The sequence below is a fragment of the Engraulis encrasicolus genome, chromosome 10, assembly GCF_034702125.1.
Source record: "Engraulis encrasicolus isolate BLACKSEA-1 chromosome 10, IST_EnEncr_1.0, whole genome shotgun sequence".
NCBI lineage: Eukaryota > Metazoa > Chordata > Actinopteri > Clupeiformes > Engraulidae > Engraulis > Engraulis encrasicolus.
The window spans coordinates 13,235,433-13,248,060 of record NC_085866.1 but is presented as its reverse complement, the minus strand read 5'-3'; the positions used below and the strand labels follow the sequence as shown (position 1 = coordinate 13,248,060).

Below are 12,628 nucleotides of genomic sequence, written 5' to 3'. Positions count from 1 at the left end.
TTAAAAGGCCCATGCCTAATTCTTTGTCTGCACAGAGGGTAAATTGAACATTACCATTCTACAGATCTCTGAGATTTAAAAAAAAAAGTCAGCTCCTCTTACTTACAAAATACAATATAATATAGAATCCAACCAGTGAGTCGTACTCTGCATTCCAAAAGTGTTGCAATGATCCTTTAGCGCACAAAAGTCTGAATGGTTTCCGCCATGTTCTGGCACAGAATGAGGTTTCCGTTCTCAAAAAGATGAAATGAAACAGGAATTCTGAAGTCATTGTGGTCAAAGTATTTGTTGATGAATATCGCCATGGTTACTCCACCCCTTTCATAAACTCCAGGAACTCTGTAGCACAACAGAGAGACGGGTTAATATGTGTAAACGTTATGCAATCAGATTAAATAGAACTTGCCTTCAGGTTGTCAGGGTGTATTGTCTTTGTCGTATTGTTTTTTCCCCTCTCAACTGACTAAGAGTGACATGTACCGTCATAGTCGATGCGTCCATCTCTGTTAGCGTCACCGTCCATCATCAGCTCCTCGATGTCATCCTCTGTGATGGCCTCACCCGTGGACTCCAGCATGACCTTCAGCTCCTCAAGGTCAATGTAGCCATCCTCATTCCTTTGATACACCACATGCACGCACGCACACACACACGCACACACACACACACACACACACAGATATTCCAGAACAGCTCTGCTAATGTCTGAATCTTCTCATTATTGGAGTCAGAGACGGACTTTCCATTAGGCAAACCTAGGCAATTGCCTAGGGCCCTGACTGTCCTCCATAAGGGCCCCAAGTCCAAGTGTCACACCAGTCACAGTAAACACACATAAAGAAAGGCTTGATCTTAATTTGTCACTTATCTAAAGTAATCGAAGATATACTACGTAAATGAGACAAAACAGTAAAATAGTACCAAAACACAGAATTGTGTGTCTATATAATGACCCAAAATGGCTAGATCCGCCCCTGATTTGAGTGGTAGTGGTCTGGCGTTACACACTTATCAAACATCCGGAAGAGCTCCGCCAGCTCCTCTTCAGACTTCCCCTTGCTGTCGTCCTTCATGCATCGCACCATCATCACCAGGAACTCCTCAAAGTCCACCGTCCCACTTCCTGAAGAAAAGAAAGATTTAGCAGTGGAAATGACTTACTTACACCTAGGGTTGCCACCCGTCCCTTGAAATACAGAATCGTCCCTTATTTGGAAGTTAAATCCCTTACTTTTTCCTCATTTTTCCTTAAAGTTCCTTATTTTCATGAGTAGCTAAGGCTGAAACAGGCCACAATTTGGTTTAAATGCAGGAAATTTAATCTAAAAATTATTTCTTATCTGGGGAAGGACCCCCAGACCCCCGCACCAATCAAGTGTCCCTTATTTTCATTTCTGAAAGGTGGCAACCTTACTTACACCTATCAACTTTGGCCATAGCTACCAATCTCCAGTGATCACTGTTGCCTGGCTCTTGCCCGACCTAGTGCTGCTTTATGAACTTTGTGAGCTCCACTACTAAGTCTGGGAGCATAGGATTCTATTTCTCCATTCAAAAAAATAATCGGAGCATTTATTTCTTCAATATCATCACATTCCTTTAAAAAACGTTTTCTGTTGATCTCTAAAGCGTCAATATAGTCTATAATATGTCCTGTGACTCCTCAAAGCGAGCTGCCATTGATATTGAAGCAATAAATGCTCCGCTTTATTTTTTGAGTTGAGAAATGGAATCCTGCTACATGGTCCCAGACCTCCGTGTGTGTTGAGCAACATGATCTCCAAAAATTCCCTGCTCCTGGACACGGATGCTAAGGACACGAAATCCGTGTCCAGGAGCACGGATTATGCCAAAATTCTGTGCTCCTGGACACGGAATTGTTTTCCGTGATGGACACACAGAAGTGCTCTCTCTATACATCCGTGTCCAGGAGCACAGAATTTTTAGAGATCAGGCTGGTGTTGAGCGCCACCAAGGGGCTCCAGAGCTACACACACACAAAGCTCTGGTAGGACCCTGGCTATGATCACTGTCAGTGGAACTCAATGGAAGTGGAAGAAACCAAATCTCCTCGGCAGCAAGTAAACAACTTTGAACACCTGAAACAAAGTTCCGCCCATTCCACAACCTTAAACATTTCTATCCTTTTAGGCCTTATTATACGATTCACTTCTTGTCCAAGAAAGACAGTTATTAGCCTGTAAGTGGCAGCTGTGAGTCTCATTTCTCCCTGAAATAGTAATAGATTGGTCATTATGCTTTATACCTACTAGGCCGTCTTAGTCCAGAGCCAAATTGTCCTAACTTTGCACTGCCTTATGACACTCTTGGCCAACTAAATGCAGAAGTCATGAAAGAAATAATATGAGTCATAAAAGGTAATTACTCCACACTTGTGGTCAACTTCATAATAAAGAGAAAATGGGCTCCCATCTCCCTCTGCAGTAAAACAAATCACAAGAGGCTATACTGCCCTACAAAGGCAAAGTGGAGTAACTACGCCAACATTGAAACTGAGAAAAATGCCTTCAAAGCCTTGGAATTGAGTTGGATATTGCAGTTACTGCAAATTTGACAAGGCAAAATTAGTGTAAAATTTACACAGTTTTTGTTTGTTTGGCACTTTTTAATCGAGAGTGCTGTGGGATCCGGTTAAACACAAGGCAAAATTAGTATAACGGGCCACATTTGGACCATAACTTTTTGTCACAAGATAAGGTGTTATGAATATAATTTTCAAGTCAATTTTGACAAAATATGTAGTTACTGCACTATGCATTTTTAAGGCAGTATTGGCCTGACTACATGGCATATTCTTCAAGACATTTTTGTCATTGAACTGTCTATATTTGTGCTTCAGACGTAAGCAAGATCAGGATTCAATTTAATTTGTCTGTTTACCCTAGAGGATTTTTAGGAGGAACAAGTCAGAGTGCAGTAAAAATGTATCGTGTCTTAAATTAAAACGTGCAAGAAATTGCATGCAGTGAAACCAGACATTAAGATTAACTTCTGATCTGGAAACATTTAAGCTGTTGATTTCATCTGACAGGGGTTCAAAGAGGAACAGAAGAGAAGTAAATAAAATATGCATTTCAAGATAAATCTGTCAGAAATTATATTTCCCTCTGGCATGACGATGACGGTATACTGCTGACAGGCGAATCTTATTTTGTTACTATCTAAAACACATCTCAGCGCTGTGAAAAACACACAATTTCAAAACAGTGACACATAACAAATTCATCAGACTGGGAGACAGAAAAAGTCCTGCATACTGCTTTCATACTGCTCAATGTATTCATTCAGGCGAGCCATGCCATTTCCTTAATCTGTGAACTTTATCAGACAGTCTGTTTCAATAAGAAGACATGGAAGGACATAGTGGCAATGCCAGCTGGGGGGACGTGTGCTTACTGTCTTCATCCAATCGCATTTCACACAAACCGTCCAATAAACAGATAATGATGAATGTAAGTCGATTCTGTTATGAGCACTTCAATCATCAGATAACCTTTTAACCATGAAGACACAACCCCTGTTATACATTAGCAGTTACCAGAATAGCAATGACCAATTCGTAATATATTACTAAAGGCCCTGTGCACTGTCATAGTGGTGTGAGAGTCTACTATGGTAGTCAGGGCCGCTGACAGCTTTTGCTGGGCCCGGGACAAAGTCATCTGAAAGGGCCCCCCTACCCAATATACAATGTAATGAGGACCCAATTCTGGGGCCCCCTATCTCCATGGTAGTTAAGTTTTTTCAGTGACTACTACAGCGTTCCAATGGTCCAACCTGATAATATTCTTTTTTTTTTTATGTGCATGCAAAGGGCCCCATTGTTTACCGTCTTCGTCCACTTCGTCTATCATCTCCTGCAGCTCCTCTGGCGTGGGGTTCTGTCCCAGCATCCTCATCACCTTCCCCAGTTCCTTGGTGCTGATGCAGCCGTCCTCCGCATCCTGCACAAACACTTCAAACGCCGCTCGGAACTCTGGGATATACAGCAAGGAGGGAAGATAGCACAGCACAGCACAGCACAGCACAGACTTCCTGTTATGTCAGGCTGTTGCTGTGATGTGAGGGATGTGATGTGCTCTCCGAAGGCAGAAGGAAATGTACAGCCAGGGCCGCTGACAGCTTTGGCTGGGCCCAGGACAAAGTCATCTGAATAGGCCCCCCACCCAATACATTAAATGTAATGCGGGCCCAATTATGCGCAACCCCCCCCCATCTCCTTGGGCCCGGGGGCAACTGACCTCTTTTTCCCCCTCCTGTCGGCTTCCCTGTGTACAGCTACAGATCTACGTAAGTGGCATATATGCTAGCACAACATGTGGATCAAGAGTATTTTGATATTTTTGGATGGTGACTCAGAGTAGAGGATGACTTCTGCCTTTTCAAGTATAAATGTAATGCATGTATTTTTTCTTCTCAGTAGGTAGACTAATACACATGAGCAAACAGTGTACAGGACAGTCAAAGAAAATATTTTTGCTTACCATTTTTCTGTTCTTCTGTTAGTTGCTCTACCTATTGACAGGAACACAATACTCAGGGGAGCATAGATGTAAGGATACATTTTTGAAGATATAATATGATGGTCAAACATCACCCTCTATACCAGTGGTTCTTAACCTGGGGTGCGGGCACCCCCTGGGGTTGCACCAGAGATTCCAGGGGGTGCGCAGGATTTTGTTTGTGTTGAGGTTGTGACCAAAATCCAGCTTGGGAACATTATAATTAGGTCAAAACAAACCCAAATTTAGTCATGTTTTGGTCTCCATTTGATGTCTTATCCGAGAATCATAGTAATCAATCACTTAAATCCATTATTTACTGTATACCATGTAGAAGTTTGGGTTGGGGGGTGCGCGGCATGTCTTAGGCACGGGTAAGGGGTGCTTTAAGAAAAAAAGGTTAAGAACCACTGCTCTATACAATACTTCTTCTTCAACCGAACAGAGTCACAAAAACACACAACTCTCAATGTGATGTGAGGACCTGCAAGGCTCCGTTGTGAGTATTTCCTTCAGGACTAAGAAGTTTACTCTACTCTACTCTAATCTACCCCTCGGCATGTAAAATTGGCATAGATAACGTTCTTGGCAATGATGCTGTGATATACATGGGGTATTTTTTGTTTATAAACATGGTTTTGTGAGGAGGGGCAAGAAACTGGTAGCCAACCATGTGAGCTAATTTTTTGACCGATAGCGGTTTCCAACAATCAGAGGTTGAGTTGTGCGCAGCCAGGGTCACGCCGCCAGGGGAAAACAAAAAAAGAAAACCCATGTATAGGAAAAGCTCAGATGGGAAAAGATGCCAACTTATGTAACCACTGTTACCTGCTACTGGTTGAGCTCTCTGCATACTGTAGGAAGATGGCATGTGTGTGAATTGGACGGAGCAAACGCCACGCCACACCACACCACCCTCAAGTCATTTTTTACAACCTGGTCTCCCACTGGCATCAGCCAGGCGCCTCCCGACTACACCACAGATGAGTGGGGGGATACAACGCCAGTGTAAACAGATGGATCTTCGGCCACCATTCGGAGATAACGTAGGAATGCCACACTGCCCAGGGTGGCTTTAATCGGCGCTGCTCGTGTCACGCTCTATCTCCCTGTAAACAAGGCTGATGAGAACAGATGGAGAGGCTTGCCAAAATTAGCCACTGGAGGGAGGAAGCGACATACAGAGCAGTGCAGCTGTATCCAGGGCTGGACTGGCCATCTGGCATAGCGGGCATTTCCTGGTGGGCCCCACACCCTATTTTCAGAAATGTAAAAAAAAAAATACTGCTCTGCCATTCGGCCGACCCGGGTTCGATTCCCTTGCTGACCCCTCCCCACTCACTTTCTGTCCACCTCTCAAACTGTCCTGTGAAATGAAAAAAAAATCTTTTAAAAAATAAATAAAAAAATACATTTCTGAAAATAGGGGCCCATCGGTGAGTCAGTTCTGCGCCACTAATTATGAGAGGCCCTTTTAAGCCAAAAGTGCCCGGGCCCTATTTCCCCGCCAGGCCAGCTCTGTCTGTAGCCATCTGCAGACATAGGGCTGAGGAAACCAATAGCCTAATCTATAAGAGGCTGCTATCACAACTGATAACACACATGGCGGTAGCAGGCAATGTGTTTTTGAGTTGCTTGTTGTTGCAGTGGTTCCCAACCTTTTTTCTTGAAGCACCCCCTAACCTGTGCCCAAGACAAGCTGCGCACCCCCAACCCAAACGTCTACACGTGTATACGCATTAAAAAATGATTTAAGTGATTACTTACAATGATTCTTGCTTTAAACATTAATCAAAACTGTAATGACTTTACATAAGGTCCAAAATATGGCCTTGATTTGGCCAACTTATAATGCTTGGAAGCAGAATTTTCAACCTCAACACAAACAAAATTCTGCGCACCCCCAGAGGGTGCCCGCACCCCAGGTTAAGAACCACTGGTGTAGACCATACCCAGGCCAGCGCTATTGCCTGTCCCATTAGTGGGACAAAGCATTCTGGGAATATCCTCTCAGAACGAAATGAATGGAAAGGAGAGGATGGACCTGCTTTAGAAACCACTACAGCTGGATCCAAAGAAACCATAAAATGATATTAATGATAGATTATGATGTTGATATTATCACCAATTCAGCTACAGTACAATCAACATAAATATAACAGGGCACATCAAGAGAAAAAATTGATATACGGTGGTAACTGCAGTTAATACCCAGTAAAGGTTTTCTAAAACAAAACAAAAAACATATTAAAGATTAAATAAAACTTTTATTCTGTTCATCTTCTCTGCCTAAATAATACAAAACTGGTCAAATGAAAACCTGTAACTGTACAACTAACACAAACTTTTCTGCATTGTAAAACGTGCCTAAAAAATGTCAAAAACTCTCAAATCTGGAATGTTGCTGTCACTTGTTGAAATCTTACCGCTGCTTTGTAGATGTCATTCATCGTAGATGGAGATCGGCACAGGACAGGAGCAGGCAGGCTGGAGCAAGCGAGCAGACGAGAGTGGACAGCGCAGCCGTGAGGAGGGATGGAGGGAAGGATGGAGGGATGAAGGGATGGATTGATGTGTTGGATCCCTCAAGGAGGGAGGGAAAGCTGGAGGCTGGGAGCCTGGTAAGCTGGTCGAGGGGGACTGGAGCTGGAGCAGGGGCTGGAGCTGGAGCTGGAGTAGCCGCTCTACAGCATGGTTTTATATAGGGCCCCGTCTGTTCTGTGGGTCCTCTAGTCCCTCCCCCCCACCCCCTCTGTGCCTGCCTGAGCCCCTTCTATCTATCCGGTACGGCGGTACTACCATCGCTACCCTAGTGTATAAACTGTGTCCATCCATATGCAGATGCATACCGTACGTATGTATGCACACATTCAAATATTTCTCAGAGACATACACAGACACAGGCGCGCACACACACACTCACTCACTCACTCACTCACTCACTCACTCACTCACTCACTCACACACACACACACACACACACACACACACACACACACACACACACACACACACACACACACACACACACACACACACACACACAGTGGGGACAGGAGCAGACGCACACACATGCACACACACACATGCACACACACACGCACAGTGGGGACAGGAGCAGACGCACACACACGCACGCACACACACACACACACACACACACACACACACACACACACACACACACACACACACACACACAGTGGGGACAGGAGCAGACGCACACACACGCACGCACACACACACGCACGCACACACACACACACACACACACACACACGCACACACACACACAGTGGGGACATGAGCAGACGCACACACACGCACGCACGCACACACACACACACACACACACACACACACACACACACACACACACACACACACACACACACACACACACACACACACGCACGCACGGACACACACACACAGTGGGGACAGGAGCAAGGTGAGGAGTGTGTGGGCAGCTGGGTAGCGGTATGGGGTGGTGGCGGCCCTAATCTCAGCTGAGTGGCCCCTCAGACGCTTGGCATTCCAGCAGATGAGCCCCTTCCCTATAGGGGCCTGCTATGGAAGTCGGAGGTTTGGGACAGAGCCTTCCTGCAGTAAAGTTGGCCTAAAGTACCCATGCTACACACACACACATGCACGTATGTACGTATGCCCGTATGCACGCATGCACGCGCGCACACACACACACACACACGCACACACTGTATATACCTCAACTTGGTGCCCTAGGTCAGTGGTTCCCAACCTTTTTCTTCAGGGACCCATATTTTTACCGTTGTAAGCTGTGGTGACCCACCCGTGTGAGCGCCCACACAAGAGGGAGGCACATGATACTCTGTTTCCGGCGAAAACTCATTAGTTATCATTTTATTCCACAATTTGTCTTCAGTCAAATATAGAATAAATGTTTAATGTATCACATTGTGTTGCTTCTGTGCATATATTAGTTTAAATGCTTTGTCACTTATTCAACATGGGCTATATATGGTATTAAAATTAAGCCCCTTAAAATCAAGAGGGCTTTGCGACCCACTGTGGATCTTTGGTGACCCATAGGTTGGGTCCCGACCCATAGATTGGGAACCACTGCCCTCGACGAGCACCCCTCTCACTTCTTTTGCATTTAGAAATTGTCATCTGTAAACATAGCACCATACATCTGATGGAACTAGGCCTGTCACGATAACAATTTTTGCCAGACGATAACGATAACAAGAAATTATTGCGATAATCGATAATATTGTCTCTCTCGCCATTTTCAAACAATATAATGTGCAATAAAAAACACTGCTATGCAAGGTGCGGCCTCCTTCTTGAAACATTGAATGTAACATTTGGGCCAGCAGACTCAGAGGTTTAAATAATTAAGATTGACGCCTGCTCCAAGAAGAAATGTGTCAAACAATATAATGACGTAAAAATGCAATAAAAATGTGACTACACCCCTTCACATTTTTAAAGCATCACGGCGGGGGATATATATATGTTTTTAAATACATCCTCATGGAGCATAATAGGCTTTTTTTGTATTTATTATTAAGGTAAGTTATATAGTCTTTCTTTAACATTTTCTGTTATTTATCTTTCTCAAGCACACTGAATGGCTTATAGGCCTATCCATGGTGTGATGTAAAATAACCTACTGGTGGGGTATTGTTAATTCACAAATTAGGCTATTACTTAGACAGCTTATTTCAAACAAATGCACGTTGTTACTGGCTAATTGTCAGTCAAAACCCAAATCAGCCCTGTTGAAGGCATTTCAACATCAGCAAAAAGCAAAAGAGCATGAACAGATGCACAAGTTCCAGCTCTCTCTCTCTCTCTCTCTCTCTCTCTCCGATACCCTCGACTGGAAGAAGTTGCAATTCTGCGCACTTTAAAGTCCTTTATGAACGCCCATACATTGATTCTTATGAGTTATGAGTCGCCACGCCTCTGTTTCCCCTGTAGCGCGCTCAACCGTTCACATTCTCCTGACAGATTTAAATCCACAAATCTTATCTTCATGATTTGCTTGCGGACTGCCTACTCATATTGTTAGGTCTAAATAAACAAGAAATATAGCGAAAATCACAAAAAGAACAGACAACAAACGTCGGGGTAGGAGGCGCATTGAAATAATAGTGGAAACTCGGCGAGGTTTAAAATAACAGCCTCAGAGCAAGTTTGTCGCGACGGCACCACTATTTCATGTTTGCACAAACACGTCTTCGTCGTGGATATTGGGTTGCTGCGCATGTTTCAAAATGAACATTTGCCGCCGTGTTGGAGCTGTTCATTTCCCTCTCTGAGGAACGTTGCAGATACGCTGACCGAGACTGGAAGAATGTTGCGCTCCTAGTCTCTAACGCTGATTCTTTGTCGAGGCTTATAAGCGACGCGCGGGAACACCAGCGTTCTATTTCAAAGACGCAAGTAGCCAGATCAATGCACTTTTTTCCAACCAGAACTGCACTGAAACTTAAAATTACACCAACATTTAAGCGCCATTGCGCTGCGTTGGCCTATAACGCGCCATCAGTAGTCTTATGGCTACAGTAGAGAAAGGGAGAGAGGGAAAACAAAACATCACGCAAATAACTTATCGTTACTTATCGGGGCCAGAAAAGTGATCGTTCTTGTAAAAAGTTATCGTCCGATTTATTGACTTATCGTATATCGTGACAGGCTTAGATGGAACACTGCCAATCTGTGTTGTGTCCATGCATTATCATTATCAATGTGTTAAGTATAAAGAGGGTTTTTTTGTTTGACATTCTAACACTGTGGGACATTTTTTCCATTTCTGCCCAGCCATATGGAAAGTAACTTGGGCCTGTGTGTGAGTTTTGCAGCTGTGGGTGTACAATACACTGAGGGACAAGACTTGGGGTCTAGGACGGTGTGGCCATATTATTAAAGGAGAAACCCAGGAATAGATGGATGCAAAAGCAGCACAAATATACAGTATTGTGTCCATAATATCATAAGGCTGCCTTAATACCCATGTGTATGTAATGGCATCAGGGCGTGTGCAATATGCATACAGTAGATAGCCTATTTAGGGGAGTCAGCCTCCCAAAACGCACACTGGACAAACAGCCAACCCCTTGGCTTGTCTGTGAGCCGAATTGGATAGCTCAGCTATGAACGCTCCACTACCCTCACCTGCCTTTCCACAGAGCCTCATTATCATTCCTCTCACACAGCCCCGCTCCGGGTCTCGGAGCTGGATGGTGATTATCGCTCCGCTGTGTGACTGACGTGCGGCGCTCTGACGTGACGTCTGTCAGCGAGATATCGGCGCGCAAAGGGACAGGCCGCCTTGCCGTGCGCCGCGCTCCGCGCGCGCCGTGCCATGCCGTGCCGTTCCAGACAGCCTGGAGCGCTCGACGTCGCTTCCTCTGGCGGCGGGGCTCCAGTTGATTGCGCATCTGGGAAGGAGATCTCAGGTCATGTCACAGAAACCAGGCATGATGAGAAACAGAGAACAACAGCCAGCGAAAAGGGAGGAGGAGGAGGAGAGAGAGAGAGAGAGAGAGAGAGAGAGAGAGAGAGAGAGAGAGAGAGAGAGAGAGAGAGAGAGAGAGAGAGAGAGAGAGAGCATGGAGAGATAGGCGCACATCTAGCCTATTTGCGGAGCGCACTAGTAAGCATTGAAAAACAGCCACATAATGGATTGGAAAATATCTCTGATACTTCATCTTGGCAGCAAGCTCGCATGGTAGAAGTTCGGGCAAATGAACAACAACTGTGCATGCAGTTCAAAAGACCATGGTCGAATTTTCTAAATGAATCACTGAAAATTAGCCTACGTCTGACAAACCATGCATCGCATCTCTGTGGCTAAGTTTAGCAATGTACTAGGCCTATACACTATTTATTAGTGATAAACTCCTGCGTAAAAATAAAGGTTTGGGAAACAGAGGTGTTTGTGTACAGATAATCATTGACCCTGCCTCTCGGTGCTTTCATGTTAATTGATTTCTCTTGGCGCCCGCAGCTTTGTAGCATCACAGCCAGTCATGTCGGTTGTAAGGGGGTAATTATTATAGCAAGATGTCTCAGGTGACTTGACGTCTCTGCTGCTGCGCCGCTGCCACTGACAGACAGGCTGCTGGGTTAATTATTTTCATCAATAATTTTTTGAATCCCAATTCAATGCCTTGCAGTTCACTCACAAGACATGCAACGCAATGAGCGAATCTGCACCGACAGCGCACGGCGCCAAGATGTGGTGCCAGGAGGCAGCCTTACAAGTTAAATTTGAAGTCACTAAAATCTTACTTACAATGGAGTACGGTAGGCCCCTACTCCATTTGAGATTTGAGCTCTTTTTCCACAGGGTGAAAGGTGACTTTTTGAGGTTATGTCAATACCCTTTTAAATTACTTTTTCATGGCCATTTTTGCATCTGTAGACTGGAAAAGTCATACACAGCGTGCCAAAAAAATAACTGACAGGCAGAAAATGCAGGGATTATAATACAGTGTAATCAGAGGGCCAGAGTTCGATCTGAATGACCGCCTTGCTGAGAGCCAGTGGAATGCTGATGAAGGCTTGCAGAGCTTATGAGCATCACAAAATACTCAACCGAACATGCGCTGCATTTTAATTGACTGTAGTTAGACTGTTTACGCCAATGGGCCTCACAGAGGCTCGGGCAAATACCATTTTTATACTGAAGGGAATATGAAGAATAGCCTATGAGTTGTCCACTGAAGAAACCAACTGAGGCATGCTAGTTGCACCTGCATTATTTAGAGCAATAGCAGCCTAAACATAAAGGCTCGAGCCTTTTGATCATAGGCTAGCCTACATTTCTATAGCCTGCCTAGACCATGTCCACAGTCAACCGCTCGATTCGCTTCGATGCAACGGCAGTATGGAGCATTAGTGTCGTGCAGAGATTTCACTGTACATGGAAAATCACAGCGAGCGGTTAAGTTTTCGCTCTGCAGGGGGCGGCAGATTCTAAGTGTTTTTTGTTGGAGCGGCAGTCGGATTTCGACAGCATGTCGACAGCACCCGGAGAACCCACATCAAATGGAACATATGGAGTGCAGTTTTTATTGGAACACTTCACGTATTTCCTTTTACAGCGC

At 44.7% G+C, this 12,628-nt stretch overlaps 1 protein-coding gene across 1 annotated transcript; it reads right to left on the bottom strand.

The window, feature by feature from the left end:
- Positions 1-277: 277 nt before the first annotated feature.
- On the bottom strand, positions 278-6,976 carry tnnc1a (troponin C type 1a (slow)). Its single transcript, XM_063209584.1, has 6 exons — positions 6,953-6,976; positions 4,509-4,539; positions 3,854-4,000; positions 1,012-1,126; positions 484-620; positions 278-342 (listed from the first exon to the last, which is right to left on the bottom strand). The coding sequence occupies exons 1-6, from the start codon at positions 6,974-6,976 to the stop codon at positions 311-313; spliced, it is 486 nt and encodes a 161-aa protein (XP_063065654.1). The 3' UTR covers positions 278-310.
- Between the last annotated feature and the right edge of the window lie 5,652 nt (positions 6,977-12,628).